Source organism: Ambystoma mexicanum, chromosome 1p (genome assembly GCF_040938575.1).
Source record: "Ambystoma mexicanum isolate Mex_15411 chromosome 1p, UKY_AmexF1_1, whole genome shotgun sequence".
NCBI lineage: Eukaryota > Metazoa > Chordata > Amphibia > Caudata > Ambystomatidae > Ambystoma > Ambystoma mexicanum.
In genome coordinates this window covers 1,222,962,965-1,222,976,196 of record NC_090921.1, presented here as the reverse complement: position 1 = coordinate 1,222,976,196, position 13,232 = coordinate 1,222,962,965, and the positions used below count along the sequence as shown (strand labels likewise).

Sequence of the window (13,232 nt, the reverse complement as noted above, 5' to 3'; positions counted from 1 at the left end):
AAGAAGGACTCTCAGACCTCGCACCTCGTCTTGCCAATGATCCTCATAAATCACCAACAACCTTCTCAAATGCATGCGGTCAGAGCATATATTGATAGCGGAGCCATTGGAAATTATATGGATCACGATAGGCTACCAGGATTAATCTTCCTCTGTGCGAAAAGGCAACCACAGACTTAGTCACCACTGTTGATGGAACTGAGATTGCATCAGGGCCAGAAACGCACTCGACAACAGAAATGACACTTTTGTGCCAAGACGGACATCGGGAAGACATTGTATTCGTTCTAATCAAAGCACCACAATTTCAAATAATTCTGGGAATGCCATGGTTAGAATCTCACAATCCTTGCATCGACTGGTGTGCTAAGAGGCTGACCTTCTCAGTCGAATGTGCTCGTACCTGTTACCAAACAAAGGAACCTTTGGTTAAGAAAGGCGCAACTGTCTCGAATCAGCCTAATCCGCTACCTCCAGAATATCAAGACTATCAGGACGTTTTCCAGAAAGATCAAGCGAATACCCTTCCTCCCCATAGATCGTACGATTGTCAAATCGACCTTATACCTGGCGCTCAGATTCCATGTGGCCTAATCTACGCACTTACGGAGCCTGAAAATCTGCATTAAAAAAAATATTTGGACCAATACCTGGCTAACAGCTTTATCCGCCCACCCAAGTCCCCTGCAGCCTCGCCTTTGTTCTTCGTGCCTAAAAAGGAAGGAGACCTTAGGACTTGCATCGATTACCGCACATTAAACCAAGTCACAGTTAAAAACTGTTACCCCTTGCCGCTAATTCCTGAACTTTTGGACCAAGTTAAAGATGCCCGAATCTATACCAAGCTCGATCTCAGAGGGGCATATCATCTGGTACGAATAAAAAAAGGGGACGAATGGAAGACCGCCTTCCGCACCAAATATGGATTATTCGAATACCAGGTGATGCCCTTTGGTCTTTGCAATGCCCCAGCGGCGTTCCAGTACTTCTTGAATGATGTCCTGCGTGAATTGATTGATGTGTGTCATAGTATACATAGACGACATCCTGGTATATTCATCGTCTGAACTGGAACATGTGAAACACGTCCGTGCAGTTTTGGATAAAGTTCGGCAACAGAGACTGTTCGCAAAACTGGAAAAATGCTTCTTCCATGTTACGGAGGTCGAATTCCTTGGGTTTGTCCTAACCCCACATGGTGTACGCATGGATTCCCGGAAGGTCGACGCCATACTTAACTGGAATTAAAGGAGTTCAAAGTATGCTCGGATTTGCAAACTTCTATTGCCGCTTCATTCCAGGCTTCTCACAGCTACTGCATCCCATTACCTCGCTACTACGAAAGAACAAACGTTTTTAATGGTCAGAGGAAGCCGAGAAGGCCTTTCAAGACTTGAAGCAAAAATTCATCTCAGCCCCGATCTTGAAACACCCACATCCAGACCTACCGTACGTGGTTGAGACCGACGGTTCCAGTTCAGCAATGGGAGCAGTCCTCTCACAAAAAGATCCTGAAACGGGTCAACTCCATCCAGTGGCCTTCTGGTCACGAAAATTCACGGCACCTGAATTGAATTACGCCATTACGGACAAGGAACTTCTGGCCATTAAGGCGGCCTTCAAGACTTGGCGGCATTACCTTCTGGGAGCAAGACATACAATTACAGTAATCACTGATCATCGCAATCTACATTATTTGAAGGTGGCAAAGGCCCAATCATCCCGCCAACTCCGATGGGCATTATTTTTTGCCGAATTTGACTTTGTGATCACTTACCGACCTGGTTGTCGAAAATGGCAAGGCTGACGCCCTATCTCGCATTGGGGTAGACGAGGAATCCACCAACCCAGACCCAGTGCCCATCATTCTTGGAGAAAAAATATTAGGAGTGACAACGTCTCTAACCTTAGACGACACCCACAAAGAAATCACACATCTCATGGATACAGACACTCTGAGAGACTAGTCAACTAAAAGTGTTCATCATTCGGTCTCAAACCACTTACTGTATTTTCAGGGATGTCGCTACCTACCCAGTAAAGAACTTCAGGAGAGGGTCACCTCAACTTACCACGAATCACTGGTCGAAGGCCATCGTGGGATAGCTAAGACCGAAGCCAAGATCAAGCGATACTATTGGTGGCCAACATGGCGTAAATACATCAAGCAATTTGTATTATCCTGTGGAATTTGCGCACAAAACAAGGCTTCGAAGAAAAGATCTCCAGGTCAACTGCAACCACTGGATACTCCGCCTATGCCTTGGCATACGTTGTCTCTTGATTTTATAACTGACCTTCCCCCTTGTAACGGGTTCAACACAATTCTGGTGGTGGTGGACTTATTTTCGAAAATGGCTCATTTCATTCCACTGAAAGGCCTACCCTCAGCCGCAACCTTGACTAAAGAATTTTTAGTGCAGATAGTCCGAATACATGGATTTCCTTCCATCCTAATTTCGGATTGTGGCAGCCAATTTATCTCGCGCTTTTGGAAAAAGTGTTGCGAATTAGCGCAAATCGATGTAAGACTTTCCACCAGCCACCACCCCCAGACTGATGGTCAGACTGAGAGGACCAACCAGACTCTAGAACAATACCTCAGATGTATGTTACACCATTCTGAAAATGATTGGAAAGATATTTTATGGAAAACTGAGTACGCCTACAACAACTCTCTGTACTCCAGCATCGCACAGACCCCCTTCTACACCATTTACGGTTTACATCCACAAACTGACAATCTTGACTCACCTCAACATTTGGAAATGCCAGCAGTAAAAAGTTTGCACTCTACCATCACCCAAGCTTTCAAACAAGCAACGGATCAGCTGAAACAAGCCAAGGAACGGTACAAGAAGTCAGCAGACATCCATAGGAGTGAATCTCCAAAGTATCAAGTTGGAGATGAAGTCTGGCTGGCATCTAAGCACATACCCATGAAAGGAACCCGAACCTTCAACCCCAGATACATAGGTCCATGGACCATTAAGGCTATCATCAATCCGGTAGCAGTGAAGTTGAATTTACCCTCACACATGAAAATTGATCCCGTGTTTCATGTCTCACTTTTAAAACCAGTACAACCAGGAACCCGAGTTCTGAAACCACCAAAACCGATCATGGTCGACGGAGAACCTGAATTTGAAATCAAGGATATTCTGGACTCGAAAATTGTCAAATCAAAACTGTTTAATCTAATAGACTGGAAAGGATATGGACCACACGAAAGATCATGGGAACCCAGTGAACACATTCATGCACCACAATTGTTGAAAAGGTTTCATCATAGTCACCCAAACAAACCAGGACCAAGGGGAGACCCCGCCTTTAGGGGGTCCTTGGGTCATGGTGCGTGCTCCAAAACCCCTGGAGCTGTTGGGCCCGTCCCAGTCCCTGCCAACCAGAAGGACTTGGCAGGCCCCAAGGAAGTGCCCCAGAGTCTCATGGACTCAGTCCTGGAGCCGTTGGCGCCACGCTCATGAAATGGACTGAACTTATGGAACTACTTAATCTCCCTGTGAGGCTGAGTCTTCTGTTGAATCCAGGGTGTGGCAGAGGGACTATTTTTCCTGAGAGACAGGGTGTGGTAAAGGGACTACTTTACCTGGAACTACTTACAAGGCTATATAAGCCACACCCTGCAAGCAGAACACGCTTTGCGTTATTCTGCACTCCTGCAGCATAACGCTCACTGTGTCTGCTCTGCCCTCGAGCTTCTTCAGCCACGCCCGTTGGTGCTTTCCATCCATCGGTGCCTGGAACAAGATAAGGAGAAGAACAGGAGTTACTACAGCGACAAGCCCTTACCTGCAATTCCGGCCATCGGTCTCATCTCCGGCTGGTTCTCTGATCGCCGCCCCTGTTGGAAAAGGATTCCCATGAAGATTCCCGATACTCACCTGGGATTCTGCATCCTCCGGGTTTCTTCTGAGCGGTTCTTCCATTCTTCATCTTGGAGCCGTGCCACGCCTGCAAAAGGGGAACAGAAAACAGCAGGTTAGTCGCGCACCATACAAACGAACATTTACTCAGTCATCCGGCGCCAATCATTCGCACCTGTACTCACTTGGAGGCAACCAGCTCAGCATCCGAGGAGGGCCAGATCTTCTCCCGGGTGACGCACTAAACTGCATCTGCAAGAAAGACAAACACGTTTAAAGCCGTGGGACAATATGAACATCTATACCAAGCTGTTATTGAGATAGAGACTCACCTGATTATCCAAGCATTCTGAAAAAGCAGCAACAGCACTCTGGAACAGTGAAGTAACTGCACCCAGAGAAAGACTGAGCCTACCACGCCCCTGCTGAAGGTCAAGCAGGACGGAGCGCCAACCTCACCAAACTCATAGGTGAGCAGGAGAGGAGTCAGGCACCAGGAGGTGGCAGGTAGTGGGGCCAATCCAACCCACTCATAGCTAACTTCTTGTTTCAACATTACAGGCTAACGCCTTCTGGGGAGATAACAAGGGAGAGGACACCGCAATACCATCAAAACTACACCAGCGCAGTTCGCTGTCATACGATTATGTGCTACGCCCCTGTGGAGACCAGGTGAGCATGACAGTTTATATAAGATAATCGCGGTAGGAATGTTAGGGTAGTTACCACTGCCACCAGCCAAGTTTTAATGTTAAGGGAGCGAAACAAGGCTCCAAGAGGCACAGACAAAAAGGGATAAGAGTTAACCCTTTCCAATAATGCATGTAAGATGGGGTGTACTGGGTCTGTTGTTTAAAGTGACTATATAAAGTTAAAGTCAACTTTACCTGTTTCTGGGGGACAGTAGTCAGCCCCAGAAAAATGGCGTCAGTGGGAAGTCTCGAAGACAACCCTGTGTCACTGCACTGAAGGTGCTGTGTAACACACACAAAAAGTGGTGCACATGGAGTAGGTCAGGCTTCAGTGCCCAAGATCACACAAAAAGTGAAAAACACCCACAGCAAAACACATGTAAGAGTGGGAAAAAGGCTCACACTCTTACCAGGTGAAAAAAATAAATCCTAGAAATCCAGCAAAGCTTCTGGGGGACTCTTTAGTTAAGAGAAATCAGCCATTTATGAGAATTCTCCCTAACAGAACGAACACTGCCAGGCCCATGTTTCATGTTGGTGCTTGAAGCGTATATCACAGTGAAATGTGGTAAAAAATTAAAATGCATTTGTATTCTTGTCTAAAGGCTATACATTCAAGTGGGACAGCAGCAGTGCTCTCTCTTCAAAGAAAATGCATGAAAGGTTCAGAAATTACCCTTTGGGCCTTGCACTGTGCCTAGTCCAAACAGGCACAACAGAAGATCTTTCATTTTTGTGCATTCCAAAGCGCATCCCATTTGTGGATTCAGCAAGCAGATTGAAATGTGTAAACATTCCCCCCTTATTTGTGCAAATGAGCCGAGGTGAATAAGGGCATCTGGGTGTGCGCATCCGAGATGCATGCATTCAGAGACCCTTTGTGGATCTGGGTGCACCATTTTTGGGCCAAGTGATGCAATGTGTTAGCACATTTTATCACTTGCACTAAAACAATATTGAGAATCTGGTCTTTTTTGTGTTCTACAGTAACGCAGAAAGCTTTACAGCAGGGGTCTGCAACATGTGGCTCTCCAAATGTTTTGGACTACACATCCCATGACCTGTCTCCATTGACTTTTTTTTAAAATTCAAAATGACATAGTTTAAACATAAACTTTTCGTTTAAGCCTTTAAGGCCACATCTCATAGATAACTTAAAATGGACACCTCTTAAATCATGTACAGTGCAGATTCATCAAGTGTCTCAAAAATAAAAAAAAACAGTTTTTCACAGACTTTAGCCTGTAAGTTCAATTGTTTGATGGGATCCAAAATGTCGCATAGAAATTGGACGACTGTGTATATCAATTTCCTGTCTTGTCCTCTTAGGATCTTCATCCATCTGGAGTCAACTTCTTCTTGCTGAGCGGATATCTTGAAGAAATCTCCAAAAAGGGCTCTCTTGGAGGCGAGGGCAGGACATATCATGTCTAAGTGCTGCAGCGTTTTGGGTGTTTGCTTGTTCAGGCAAAATCTACAGAATTGCTCCGACTTAGATATTTGTCTGATGTTTGCTAGTCTTTGTCTGGTCGGCATCGTGTTTAGGCAAATTCTCATGAATGTATTACATATGGCTGGGTCGGGAAAGAGTGCCAAGTGCCGAGGGAGTTTGTTAATCGCACGAATGTCAGTTGTGCATTTGAGGTTCATGCCATATCTTGTTTTTTCTTCTATTGTTTTTGCTCAGTCGTTTTGTTGAATCTTTACCTTGGCACGTTGCAGCCAGTTGATAAGCATTTCTATGGTAAGATCTTCGTATTCCATTCAACGCTCTCGTGCCACTTTCCATGCATTCAGTGAGGTGTTGTTCATGGCATGCGGAATCTCCCACAAAATTTGAATTGCCGGTATTCTATCATCATTTTTCAATGTACGCAGGAGATCCAGCTGCTTCCACATCACGATGGAAGTAAGGGATTGCAATGCCACTTCGAATCGTATTTTGGCCATAGGGTAACTTTTCGGGAGTTTCAAAATCTTCTGCCAGAAGGAGGCTTCGAGGGTTTGCCAATTTAACTGACTTGCATTGATCTTTGCGTCACTCCCGAGGGTGATGATCGGAATGTCCTTTTGTCAATAGAACGCGAAAATTGGTTTTAGGGAAAACTTGCCATAACGTCTGTGTAACATTACTCCTTGTCTGGCTAGGATTAGCATCTTACCTTCTAGGGAGCTGACCCAAGCTGTTTCAGATTTCTCTTGCTTTATTAATACTCCAAGATATCTAAAGGTATTTACTTCCACAAAAATGTTGTCATCTAAAATGAAATTCGTGAGCCAATTGTTTTTGCTTGTATGTTTGGTTAATTTCATTATTTTTGTTTTTTTAACATTAATATGAAGTTTGTTCAGATTCATATATTCCTCCGTCATACGTAGGTTTTTTTGAAGTCCTGAGGTGGTTTTGTCCAGTAATACAATGTCGTTGGCATACATTAAGTATGTAATCGGGACAGAGTTGAGTTTCGGGGGGGGTTAAGTGTGTCAGCTTTAATGTAGGTTAGGTAGTTAGCAGTGTATAGGTTGTACAGCGTTGCAGCAAGGGGACATCCCTGCTTTAATCCATTCCAAGTTCTTATTTCATTTGTAGTGGCACCTTCTTTTGTGAGTCTGATGGTGACCGAAGTGGTGGAATAAAGTAGTTTGATATGTTCACTGATCTCCTGAGGACATTTCCATACTGAGAGTTTGTTCCACAGTTTGCTCCTGTTTATAGCATCGAAGGCCATGTACAGGTCTATAAAAGACACGTACACCTGGGAGTTGTTTCTTGTGGCTTCATGCTTTATTAGGTTTAGAATCAGGAGGTTCAACATTTGTTCCCACATTTGGTGTGAAGCCCGTTTGTCAGGTATCAAAGTGGTTTGTTTCCTTAGCCCATGCAGTAAGTTTTTGGAGTAAATAAGTGCCAAACTATTTCCACAGGGGATCTAGGAGAGCAATGGGTCTATAATTGGACGGGTCATCTCTGTCTCCTTGTTTGAAAATCGAAATCAGCATTGCTCTTTTCCAGGTGGAAGGAATCTGCTTTAGTTTATTGATTAGCCTCAGGAAGTGATCCATTGACTATTGACTATGTAAGTTAGTGCTGATGGGAGTTGTAGTCTAAAACATCTGGAGAGTCAAAGGTTGCAGACCCCTGCTTTACAGGATTAATTGATCAAAACAGTATGTAGTTGTGAACAACGTTCCGGCACCAGGTTTGCAGTTTTAGTAGAGCACCATCAAACAAAACAGCCACTGGGGGTCATTCCGAGTAGGGCGGTAAGGGTTAACGGTCACCGGTAACGAGACCGGTGCCGTTAAACCCTTAATGCCCTATTCCGAGTTCCCTTTGCGGGTTGGTACTTAACGCCTGCTTTTGCAGGTGTTAAAAAACCAACCCGCAAAGGGACCTAGGAGCTAATTACGGCACCGTAATTTACGGTGCTGTAATTAGCGCCTTCCCCATTGAGCCCTATGGGCCAAAAATGGGAATGGGGAAGGGCCCATGGTGAATGGGGAATTACCGCCCCGCCAACCTTGGAATGGGGCGGTAATTCCGCCATTCACCATGGCGGAGTCGGAAAAATAACGGCGTCAACCAAGGCGCTAATAGCGCCTTGGTTAACGCCAGGTTCGGAATGAGGCCCACTGACTTTATTTCAATCAGGCAGCCATGTGGGGCTTCCTCTAAGGCAGTGTCCCGGGGCACAAGCCCATTTTGGCCACCTATAAGGATGTCTCTGCATTAATCACCCTCAGTGTCTTCCTGGTGCCTCAGTACCTGGGGGTAGGATCATAGGAAGCAGTTGTGTTGGTTTGTGGAAAATATGGTTGTCACAACTGATGTCCGTATATCTGGTAGTCATGAACACAACAAAATGCGCCTTCCTTCTCTTGTATTTCAGCTTTCGCGCGAGAAGATGACAAGATCCTCGGAGGGGAGGAGTGCCCAGCCCACTCCGTGCCCTGGCAGGTGTCTCTGTATTACATCAACCAACACGTCTGCGGCGGGGTTCTCATCAACAAATGCTGGGTGCTGACGGCTGCTCACTGCCAATTGCCGTAAGTCTTCCTGGGCATTTAATGGGCGCGTGTTTGGGTACATGTGAGGTTGCTTTGCTATTTGCAGCCAAACCACCGCGAGTGAACTCTACAAGTCATGTCTGTATTGTGTTGGTACACAATAGTAGTAATGTACTAGCCTCTAGACTAGATATTTAAGTACTCTTGTAAGTTTGAACTACTCTGCATTTGCATAGAGGGACCCCTGGGCATGCTAACACGGGGAGACTGGTGCATGAAATGTCCCAGGAACTTTCCAAAGACCTTAAATTGTATATATACCTGTAACAATGTGCAATATCAATTCCCAAACATCCATATCCCATATAAAAGCCTTGCCAACGTGAACTAAAGATACATGCACTTTCAGCAGGGGTGGAATGGGAACTAAAAGAGGCCCTGGAAACAATTATTGGGGACCAAAAGATGCCCTGGAGATCATTTTCAAAGTGGCCCCATATGACACATTTTCAGCAAGCCCAATGCTTTTCCTATGAAATGTTTTTGGAAATACCACACAAAAGAGGCCCAGCAGGAAATCTGCAGGGTTTCCTATAGGCTAGTCCACCCCTGCCCATCAAAGCACTTGGGTGGGATACTCAGCCAAAAGTCACATCCTGTCAAACATCGTTTTGCATAATTGAGCAACAAGGAGAAATCCCTCTGTTTTGAGGCACTTTTCAAACATATTTTTCTACCGACCTCCCGGAGTGATGCTGCTGCACAACTTCCATTTGTGACTGCATGACTTGAAATAGGTTGATCATTTAAGAGGCACCATCATTCTGTCCTCTGATTAAAAAAATAAATTAAAAAAACTACTCATAGGCCCATTAGCCACACGTTATTGCATCACACCTGTCACGTAGGAGAGTAATCGGGTCCCTGATACTTCATTGGTTGGAATTGAAGTTATGTTTAAGGACTAGCGCAACATTGTGTCTTTTTGGTTCATGACTAAGTGTTACATTTTGTTATTCGATCTACACCTTGGGCCAGATTGGCAGTGTGAGGAAAAGGTAGAGGTCATTCTGATTCCGCCACTTTTTTTTGGCAGTAACGAGAATTACCTCAATTTTCCTGCACTGACGAATTACAAATTGTGGCGTATATACCACGGGCAAAAAATCCCAAATGGAGTTCTATGGAAAAATGAGACTAACACCTCCCTACCACCACTTGTAATCCTGTGGTAAACCCATGGGACCAAGTGGTGGCAACGGTATTCAATTTTGGTGGTAATTCGGTGGAATTACCTCAGATTTATTGCCAAACTCGGAATGAAACCCCTTGTGTTATATATCTCACAAGATCCAGGGCATTTATTCCACTCCCTATATTTTTTAATATTATACAATGTTTAATGACACAAATCAACTTGAGCAACAAAAAAACAAAAAAAATAACTCAACAGCAGCACCAGGATAATGCCAGAACATTCTGTCATGTGACCCTCATCTTCCTGCAACTACCCAAATCCAGCTGCCCACAACCGAATTTCTCTATTTTGCATCTTTGCAGCTCAACAAATGATTGGACAAAGCTGTATTTGTGATAATTGGCCATTTTTTTAAAAAGCAATTCAATATTTTCTGCTGGTGTCTGTAGTGCTTCACTCAAATTGCTGTGTGTATTTCTTTTTCTTGGAGCATCTGTTTGTGTCAAGCGGGATCTGACACGTTCTCAGATGTGAGGATTCTCAGGCGTCTGATTGGTCTCCCACTGTGCAGAATCTTCTGGGTCACCTACCCTCCAGGCTACGCCCGCTCTAGAAAATGTCCTGCATGCTCTTCTTGCAGGTGCTCCTTAGGTTTCAGGCCGGCCTAACAGGCCGGCTATTGAGCTGCATTGCTGAGTCTGGCAGAGTCTGAGGAGTTGCCTGTTGCCAGTAACTCTTCTGTGTCTACTGGGGGAGTGCCTTGCTGCTGGAGTGCCTTTACCACATAAACTTAATCTCCCCGCGGAGCGGGCGTGGAGTCTGGCAGAGTCTGAGGAGTTGCCTGTTGCCAGTAACTCTTCTGTGTCTACTGGGGGAGTGCCTTGCTGCTGGAGTGCCTTTACTACATAAACTTAATCTCCCCGCGGAGCGGGCTCGGAGTCTGGCAGAGTCTGAGGAGTCTGAGGAAGTCCGTGGAATCCTGGACTCCTCGTTACTCCCCCCTCCTCCCCTCCGCTCACCGCGGCGTGTCTCTGCCACTACCGCTGCTACTGTTTACGGGATGCACATCGCAGACAAAGGAAAGACCGCCAGCTCAACGATTAAGACTCGTGCCCAAAGGAGGCAGGGGCCGAACTCACCATGTCTAGAATCTGAGTGCTCTTGGCGCTTAGCGAAGTCTCCCGAGTCTCCCCGGGGGGCAGCCCCCGGGAGCGCACCTGGCCCGACCCTGGCTCCGACCTCGACCTCGTCCTCGGACAACACAGCCTCGAAAACGGACCGCCTAACCGAGACGGCCGCACAGGACGATCAAGTAAGTGCCGATGCGTCTCTCACTCATGGGCTGCTTGTATCGGAGGGGGTTCCGGAACACAAAACAGTAGAAACAGTAAAAGAGCCAGCACTAGACCAACAAGTGTTCCGAACCGCCCCCTCCGCTCTATCCGTTTCTTCTGTTTCTCCCCCTCAGTCAATACTGCCCGATCAACGCGCTGAGTGCAGTGTCGTGTCTGCCTCCCTGAAAATCAATGCCAGTAACAACAAACTTCACAAACACATTTTAAACACGGATGCGTCAGAAATGACAGGACTTGGTCCCAGCTTGCTTTCCTCTGAAACATCAACAAGCAAACAAAGTAAACTGCGAACCTGCAACGATCTGATGTCAGCTCAAACTCACTCTGACTGCAATGCCCAAGTCCTTAACTTGGATGTAAATGATCTGGACGCTACATGCTTCACAAGAAACGACGAAATAAGCAGTGATCTTTCCCGTCCAAGGTTTTATAGCGCTCTTGAAAAATTGATGCCATCCCCAGTGAAGTTAATCAACATGTCTCACGATGAGACCAATCACAGTACATTCATTATGCATAAGGACGTGGGCGAACTTGTGACCGAGCCTAGCCCTGATCCTCGTTTGGAGGTGTTTAACCATCCCCTCTCTGCGAGAGTATCCCTCGAAACGTCAACGAACCTGGAAAGCAAACATGACAACAACTGCAGAAACTCCTTGGACGTTGTCAACAAATTACTATCAGACCTCAAACAGATCAACAAAGGCAGACACAACAATTTAACAACAAAAGAAAAACAAAACAGTGTTCTAAAAACAAGTGAGGACAGTCTTGTCCTGCCTGTCACCTCAAACTTGAGTGCCTCATTTAAAAATAACAAATTGCAGTCTTCTCAGCCAAGTGGCTTGGCGAAAAGAAGAAGAGCTAACTCGAGCACTTCACCCAGCATTCAATGCTCACAGAGGAAGATCCCTAAAATGGGTGTTGCTGCTCCTAAACTGCCTCAATCTCACTCACTGAATGAATCGTGGCACGCCGGGGCAGGGTGTCCTGCTGATCACGACTGCTCTGAGTTCACGCCTGATTCATCGGCCTCCGATTCATCTCTAATGGAGCGCTCATTTCCAAAGATCAGATGATTCCCTCTGGGCAGAAAGTGTCACACAGGCCTTGACACTGAGGTTAATGGGAACACGTGTCAAACTGCAAAAACGAAAGACCTTCAGTCCAACATTATATCCTCAATGACGCTGTCCCTTGCGCCTTTTCTAAAAATGTACGAGAACCTAAACGAGAGTCTTAAAGACTTAACAACAGTAGTCTCCACCATGCATTCCAAGCTTGTGACCTTTGAAAATATGCACACGCAATACATGGATGCAGCCCTGAACACAAATAACAAGTCGGAGCTGGCTATGCGGTCCCTCATGGACTGTAATAAGAACGCCAATCTGGACAGGAAATTACTCGCAGAAGTGGCAAAACAAGCGCTCAACTTGTTCCAACAAAAGTCAGAGCTGAGCCCCCGAAAGAGGGGTTTGGTCGAAAGAGGGCCTGACGATCCCCATTGCCATGACCGACCTTCACTTGGCTCTTCAAAACGCCTGCACAATGTTACACGTGACCTGCCCCTGGTCGCCAATGGCCCCAGTGACTCACTGAACTTAACACTAAGACCCCAAGAATGTTCCAGCTCAACTCTCGATAAAAACATCGACGTCCAGTCGAACAAATCCGACAAACTCTTAACCAACTATGCACAAGATTCTTTAACACCGGTACCACCGAACCTTATGAACAAATCAGGGGCCCAAAATCTGGCTGAAAATTCAACCACAGTCGGCTTGGACAAGAGAACTTCAATGGACTTCAACAATATTATCATGGCAAGCCTAGCCCCAGGTAACTTGGCCCTCTTAGACCCCCAAATTGCTTCCACCTCTGCTTCAACCCAACACATGGAGCCAACAGACGTCGTGACAGTTCCTGACCACTTTGATGTGAGTGGCGATGTCGCAGAAGTCTTCGATATATTCAAGCCCTCAAAGAACGTTTTGACAACTGGAGTCATCGCAAAGAATCTGAGAGGCAAGGGGGGAAAAAAATCTAAAAATCTACCCGCAACAAAAATGAAACGAGGCAACGACTCAAGGAA

The 13,232-nt window shown here is 45.9% G+C and overlaps 1 protein-coding gene across 1 annotated transcript in view; it reads left to right on the top strand.

Moving 5' to 3' along the window:
* The window catches only part of LOC138537374 (trypsin-like), a 407,565-nt gene that overhangs the window by 51,560 nt on the left and 342,773 nt on the right, over positions 1 to 13,232 (top strand). The window contains exon 2 of the mRNA XM_069641453.1: positions 8,467 to 8,623. Coding sequence (XP_069497554.1) covers positions 8,467 to 8,623 — 157 coding nt within the window. The remainder of the gene's footprint in view (positions 1 to 8,466; positions 8,624 to 13,232) is intronic.